Raw genomic sequence first — 7,933 nt, forward strand, 5'->3', positions numbered from 1 at the left:
TATAAGTCACTTATTTGAATTTTGTATTGTTGGTATGAATTAAGGCATAAAACTGTGGTCAGTTAGGTCTTTTTGTTTTATTCAATTCTCTTTTAGGGGTAGATGAAAACTTGGTTGACTAAACTCTGTTTCCAATTTGGGCCACTCATTTATATGCAAACACAGCAACTATTGGCAGTTTGTGATTTTGAGTTTGAATAATTAATATGTTGAATTCATTATGTTACAGTATGTTTTATTTCTATCTGCGTGGCAACTTTTCAATGTTCTAACCCAAGCCTTTGAGTACTCAAAATATAAATGTCTAAAGTCACAATCATAAGTAATAACAAAATGCTTTACATTTAAATTACTTTAAATAAATTACCAGTTGCACCACAGTCCTGATAAAGACATAGCCAATCAAATATTAGATTATTATTGTGGCAACTACATTGGCCAATTAGGAGACCACCCAAAGAGCTGCCCCTGCCTATCTAATGAACTGGTCCTTGTTGTGTTTGGTGAACAGATAAATCAAGAAAAATGATAACTGAAGGTGCAGTGCATCAAATTTAGTAATTTTAGCTGAACAGATTTGGAAGAACTATTCATATGAATCTTGAAAGAGTGTATAATGAGTTACTTGAGTATTAGGACTGTTTTGTGTTAGGTAAGTTACAATGAGCCTTTTACAACTACAAAAGCTACCCAAGCTTTGCTACAGCTGCACAGAGCAAAAATACTTGGAAGGGACCAGTTTTGGTGTTCAGTGAATGGCCAGTAAGAAAAAGAAAAAGACAGTTAGTTAAAAACTTAGCAGATCAAACTTAGTATGCACACATGAGCCTCTTGTCCTCGAAGGCCACTGTCCCTTCACCAACAGTAGGGTAAAACAACGGGGAATTTAAAGAAATTTAATATTAAACCTTAACCATAGGAATTATAGATTATTTAAAGACAATCACATTATAACATAGGTCTAAAATTCTGAACATCTATGGCAAAAGGAATTGCTAAAATTGTGGTTAGTTAGCTAAGTTAGCTTAAATAAAGGAGTGGATGGCTGTTAATGGTAATGTGCAAGCTTCTGTTCACTGGTTATACAGTAAAATCTTGTTTTCATAAAAGGAGGAGACAGTAAGCTTCCTATGACGATAAACAGTTTTAGAGGATGATGGCTGGTGTTTGTGAAGTTGAAGTTGTGTATCTGATAAAAAAGAGACTAATGAGGTTACAGTGCTGCCAGTTAGCTTTATTCCTCTCCAACTAAACTGCTTGGTCCTGACTGTCTGTCAAGGACAGAGAATGGGAGTCAAGCCAGCCCAGCAAGCCTGCATCCAAATGTCAGTGTGTGTACAGGGAGTGTGTTTTTTCCCCTAAAATCTGTGCAAACAGAAGCACTGAGAGAGAGGAGGAAAGCCAGAAAGAGAGAAAAAAAGAGGGGGGGTAAGATCTAGATTCTACTGTAAACTGGATTTCCTAGAGTTTACTTTCTCTGAGAAAACAGAGTTGTTACTGAAGTTTCATTTGTTACTATTGAACACTCAGACTGTGATATTGAGTAGTGTCAGCCGCAGAAACTCACACTGTGGTCAGACTAATATTTCCCCATTACCCACGCCCACTCTCTGCAGCATCACATGTCTCTCTATGTCACCCTGAAGTGACTGCCTCACTCGAAACTGAAACTGACACAAGAAGGCCTCCAGAGGAGCTGCACCAGAGCCAATGAGAAAGTGAAAGATGGGTGTGAGAGTAGCATGAAGTGCCAGCCAGTCACCAACGCACGAAAGCACAGAGCGTGTGGCAGAGAGAGAAGGAGAGAAAGTGGCTCACTTTCTCACCTAGAGTTGGAGACTGGAGATGACGTGGGAGGGAGAGGAATGGGTGCAGGAAGGGAAGAGAAAGAATGTGGGCTTGTTTGATGGGAGTGTTTATTAGAAAAGGAGTGTGGTAAACAAAGGGCAAACGAGCCAGCGTGTGCATTTATTCCCAAGAAAATCACGAGTGATGTTTGTCATTTTGTCACATGGTGTGGTTACACAAGGAGTAGAAACTGCTGGTGATAATACGACTCATTTACACGTACACAAAGCTTGCACGAGAAATAACAAAGCCATTTAAACTTGACTATGCAGCGTCGTGTTTGCCAAGAGAATAAACTGCACGAATGCAACTCCTGAACTTCCATGACACCTTTCTCATCATCTGGGTTTCACACACTGGGAAATCTTGTCAATTTTCACTATTTATCATCATTTCTCATTACATAAAAGATGTTTTCCCTCCCCTAAGGGATTTTGTGCCAAAAACCAAAGACAAGGGGATTCAAAAAGTTCCCATAGAAAGAGAAAGAATGAGTCAAAGATTTGACAAGATAACGAATAAAATCATCAGGTTCCTCTTGCCGGTGTTTGGTGAGGTGTTCCAGTACTCCGGAGAAGCAGTTTTTCTGCTGGAAAGGTCAACTTTCACACTCTGTTGTTGTTTATTAATAAAGCACTAACTGTAACCCAAGGGTAGTGTGCTCTTGAAATCCCCAAACTTAACAACATGTTAACACAGGAAAAAAAAAAAAAAAAAAAAAAAAAGGAATGACATTCACTTTTGTTTCATCACAAAATAACTATTTTCACAACTGGACTAATAACACACAAATGCAGTACATGGGAGAAAGCAGTCAGTCACATAGATGCTGCCTTTAGGCATATTTGAGGAAAATGTGAAGCTATACCTTGATTTCTGTTCATTACTCTGTCCAAGAGAATTAATATGTTCTAGGTTTTCAATTAGAATTATTCGAACTGTTTTACCAGTTGATAATTTTATGGTCAATCTCTGGCTTTTTACTTACTATTTGGTATTGTTTAACTTTTCAGAATTATGCTGATTAAATTTATCTTAAAACAAAGACAGGACATAGAATATAATGTACTTTCTTAATCCCCAAAATGAAATGCAGAGTCACAGCAGCAAAAAAAAAAAGAAAGTGTATGGCCCAAAAAATTCAAGAATAGAAAAATATAATAATATGTGTCAATTTTAAGAAAATGTCAGAGACGACAGCTTGACCAAATTCTCCACTCATCCTCCACCTCTACAGACTTGGCATTCTTCACCTGTTTTCTGTCTGCTCTTTAGAGGTGAAATTCTTCCAATGTGGCATTCGTGTCCGTTGTTAGTTTCATTAGCCAAATCTCTGTAAATAGCATGATGCTATTCTGCCCTCTGGTGCATTCAACTTATTGGAGATAGATCTTACTTTCCCCATAACGATGGATGGAAAGACAAGTCGATGTTGTCTCTTCTTGGCCCACACCACAGTTGCATGTCATCCTCACCTTCCTCTCCTCAGCACTCAGGGAAACATCAGGCCTAGCACTGGTTAGCATGAACACGCCACATGCTGCTAACAGCTTATCTCATATGTAAACAATGTGAACATGGTTTTATGTAGGATTTCTGGATCAAAATAGGAACATAAATAGTAAAAACACCACTGCAGACATAACAGTTTGGCAGCAATGGCCAACAAATGAGTCATAAAAAGCAATGAAAGACTCCAAATGCAAAGATGATGAAAAGAGAAAAAAAAATAGGAAAAAAAGGGACAAGGAAGAGGGAGCTGCTGAGTGACCCGAGTCACCCAGTCAAGGGCAAGCCTAGTGAGGTGTGCAACCCAACCACTAGGCCATCCTGATCTTGCAAATTTTAATCTCAAATATCCATTGAAATATTTCTCTGTGGGTTTAAAAATGGTAATAATGAGTTTATAACAGTATACAGGATCTCTTTGTTAAAAAATATTAATATGTTGATGCAGATGTCTTTGAGGAATTGTATAAATCTACAACTTACAGAAATGTGACATCTCCCATGCTTATATGTGTAATTTCATGTCTCCACATGTGTTTTTACCACAGCTCCCACACATGCCTCACATCAGCGAGTGTCTCATGAAAAGAAGCCTGAAGCCTACAGACCTGAGAGACATGACACTGGGGCAGCTGCAAGTCATAGTCAACGACCTTCACTCCCAGATCGAGAGTGAGTAGACCATACACACATTGTGCTCACATAAACGAACATGTTAAGTTAGTGACCTCTACTTTCATAAGTACAAATGAGCAAGAGAGCAAATGGGGAAAAACATGCACAATGACCCAAAGCTTTTATCAGTGAAAGTGAAAGTGAAGGCACATTCTATACATTAGTCACTTCAAAGAAGTGTACAGTCTGTAACAGCCCCTGAGTGTTTACTGTCACTGCTTGGTACACCTCACTGATCCTGCTCCTCGGGGATGATCTTTTATAACACAGCTCCAAAAATCCCCACCAGTTCAAAATCACCAGCCTTTTGTTTTAAATTTGAAAATAAACTTTTCTTCCAAAATCTGCTTTAAATACTTTATATTAGTCAGCAAAGCTAAGAGAACAAAGGCTGAAACCTGTGATAAGGAAGTAACCACAACCACTGATTTCCTTTTTGATTGTTTCAACAGTAGATGTGATATAATCTGATAACACTCTGTTTAGCACAGATTATATCTTGATATCCAAATAAATGTGCCACCAAAGTTATTGTGGTGTTAAGAGTAGTTCATTGTTGTGATAGTTCAGCATTTATGTCTGTTTTCAATCTGTTATCAGGTCTGAATGAAGAGCTTGTACAGTTGCTGCTGATTCGGGATGAACTACACATGGAGCAGGACGCCATGTTGGTCGACATAGAAGACCTCACCAGGTGACGAAACACTAGATGAGGAGTTTTTTCATGCTTCCCCTCGCTTTTCTTGGTAAAACTGTATTTGAAGAGAATGATGTAAAAGGCATTTCCTCAAGCAGACTTAAACCTTACAACCTGACTGTCCCGTCAAGCCCATTTCCTCCCAGACTCAAGCCACTTTGAGATTCTAAGTATTGTTAGTACTCAAATTATGGTTATATGTAATGGAAGTGTATTACTGCCATGCCAGGAAAAAAAAACATTTTAGGGTCATGTTATTACATGAAAAGTTTCTAATTATGTCTCTCCCGTTAAAACAAAATATTTAACTTATTTCCAGATGAAAAATGATCACTTCATAACTTGAATCATTTCTGTTGTGTAATAAACTACTCATCTTGTTACAATGTGAAACTGTTAAAGTCAGAACGAGGTAAGTTTTGGTCAGCGGTGGGCTCCCCCCTGTGTACACTGATTGACTGGCACATGACCTTTTGCAATGACCCACCATTACCATGTCCCCAAAAAAACGGATACACCACTGTCGATATTTCTACGAAATCATAGTGTACCACAAGACGACATTATCTCTCCCCTTAACTCAAGCAGGAAGAACAAATTAATCAAATCATGATAGTGAGCCATATCCATACCATGTTTTCCCATCCAAATGTAAGTTAAACGATATGTGTAATCACATTGAAACATTAAAAAAATTGCCTTCTAAGTTATCACGTATTACAATATAACTTGATCAATGCTGAATTATATCATTCTATCAAGAAATGTTTCATGTTATAACGTGATCATTTTGTACACTGAAATAATAATAGGTTTTTTTGTCCCTGTTGTGGCAGTATTACACTTAAGTAAAAAATTCTGGTCCCAGAATCTGAGCCTTTTTTATTATTATTATTTTTAAACAAGTCTCTAACCTAGCTGGCACAAAAGAGAATCTGAAGCCACAAAAGATACTTTACCAGGAACCCAAAGACTTGTAAACAGTCTTTGATAATTAAAGAACAGGGGGATTTTTCCTTCAGCTCAAGTCATACAAAAATGCTTACATGGCACGTTATGCCGGGTTAGATTATTATAGTCAAAGTTGAAGCAGCAGGGGAATTCATTTGGCATAAAAAGTAAAGCACCTCTGTGTCCTCCTTGGACACTTGTTTTAAATGTAAGCGTTAATAGATGATAACAGGTGTTAGTGATAAAATAATAGTGATTCTGGACAATACATGTTGGTGAAAAAGAAGTTCAGTTTTGTAATCTTTTTGGATGCTAAAATAATCTAAGATTTGGAGAATCGGTTTGTAAAATGGATAGTGGTGATAAAGTTGTTATATTATAATGGTAATTTGAAAAGAAAAATAATAATAATAATATTATTTGGCATCTCATTAGAGTTACTACTACTTTTGGAAACAGAATCACAGTCTGAAGTGAAAACTGCACTAAACATCATCAGTATGCTCCACAGTCCTCATTTCTTCCTGGCTCTTTTGACATTTCCCTTCAGAATAACAAAGAAGCTAGCCACAGACTAAAAAACAACTTTTTTATCATTAAATTATGACTTTACACTTTCAATAGTATGACTTTATCATAAAGCACAACATTAGGCTCTTAAGACTTTCTTGTATTGTTGTGACTTCAGTTAGGATCTCAGATTAATTTTAAGGAGGCCCTACACTCAGTTTTGAGATGAGATATATACAAATAGAAGCAGATTTATTCCATAAATGACTTTGTGTTCCTTGTCTCCTCCACAGGCATGCTGAGAGCCAGCAGAAACATATGGCTGAGAGGACCCTTTCAAAATAAGATGCCCGTCCTTGCTCCACCCTGCTCTCCTCTGCCAAGCTGAAGCTCCTGCTCCAAACCAGACTTTTCCTCCTCCGGCAATTTCCACCTCCCGCCCCATTTCAATCCGAATCCCACCCGCTTGTCCCTGAGTACTTTGCTCCTCCCTTGCTGCGTCACCCCTGGCTTCTCCCTGTGTCTCCCTTCCTGTCCCACCCACTGACTCCAATGGTGGCAGCAGCAGCAGCAGCACAGGTGATGAAGGCCACCCCTCTTTCATTTGCTTCTGTGGTTTTTCTCCCAGCGCCAAGAACGGAGGAACACTGAAGAAACGGAAGAAACTGATTGTGTGTCGTCATGGATTCTGTCCCCAGCTTCCTGTGCAGTGATCGGCCTTGCTTTGCGATTGTTTCTTTTTAACTTTCTACATTCGCCACTAAATTATAACTGTCAAATGCAAAAAATGTGGGAAAAAAAAAACAAAATAATAGTGAAAAATTCAGTAGAAAGTCAGTCTTGAGAAAAAAAAGAAACAACATTGTACAAAAGATAAAAAACAATGGAAACTTACTTCTTCAGACCATTTTAAGTTGGACGGTAATTTTAAAGTATTTCAAAGTCGACCTGTTTTTATTCTGCACAAACGGTAGTTTTCAACTGAGAAATGTTTATTTGAAGGTGCTAAAAGAGTGTCAAAGGAAACATGCCTGCCTTGTAGTGGAGTCGTAGCTTTTGGTAATACGTTCACTCTAATTGCTCTTCAACATTTTGTGAATGTTGATTCTCTGACACGAGTCATTTTAAATGAATAAGTGTGTTAATATTGTTTTCATCCTATTGTAATCAGAAACTTTATTTGAGGGAAGAAATGTTTATGTACAGATATGTAAAATAAAGAATAAACTTTGTTTCATATATGTACGTTTTTGGGGTTCTTTTTCTTTTCCTTTGCTGCAGGTCTGGTGAATGAACCTGTTCTATCTTCAGCTTCTTCTTTCAGATGAATACAGGAAGTGTCATCACTACAGTGAGCACGGTACAAGGAGAATGACTCAGTCCCCTGTTTCGATCTTGCATCATCATTGTCATTGTTTGTCTCACTCTCTGCAAAACTAATCGAGAGCTCCTAAAGGGACTCTGAAGTGGCTTGGGCAACCCCTTGATATGACAGTTATTAGAATTTTCTTTCACGTGAAAAATGACAGCTTGTGGACAGATGAATGGCCACTACTCCAGGGTTTAAATACAGAGAAATGAATCAAAAAGGCATTTAGGTTTAGTAATAAATGATATCTGTCATGTAGATATGCTAGCCTCAAAGTCCTACTGAGGAAGTCCCCCCTCTTTTCTGAAGGTCATCTTTTTTTCCTTAAAACCTTTGGTGTGTATCTTTGAAACAGCGCCAGAGAAAGGCTAGGA

At 38.0% G+C, this 7,933-nt stretch overlaps 1 protein-coding gene across 1 annotated transcript in view; it reads left to right on the forward strand.

Annotated features, from left to right (window-relative positions):
* The window catches only part of schip1 (schwannomin interacting protein 1), a 279,659-nt gene extending 272,228 nt beyond the window's left edge, over nucleotides 1-7,431 (forward strand). Inside the window, exons 13-15 of the mRNA XM_074679306.1 lie at nucleotides 3,906-4,029; nucleotides 4,633-4,726; nucleotides 6,484-7,431. Of these exons, the coding sequence (XP_074535407.1) occupies nucleotides 3,906-4,029; nucleotides 4,633-4,726; nucleotides 6,484-6,535 (270 nt within the window). The 3' untranslated portion in view covers nucleotides 6,536-7,431. The remainder of the gene's footprint in view (nucleotides 1-3,905; nucleotides 4,030-4,632; nucleotides 4,727-6,483) is intronic.
* Nucleotides 7,432-7,933: the final 502 nt, after the last annotated feature.

This window comes from Halichoeres trimaculatus, unplaced genomic scaffold (genome assembly GCF_033239565.1).
Source record: "Halichoeres trimaculatus isolate MK-OKI-2021-1 unplaced genomic scaffold, fHalTri1.1 fHalTri1_scaffold_9, whole genome shotgun sequence".
Lineage (NCBI taxonomy): Eukaryota > Metazoa > Chordata > Actinopteri > Labriformes > Labridae > Halichoeres > Halichoeres trimaculatus.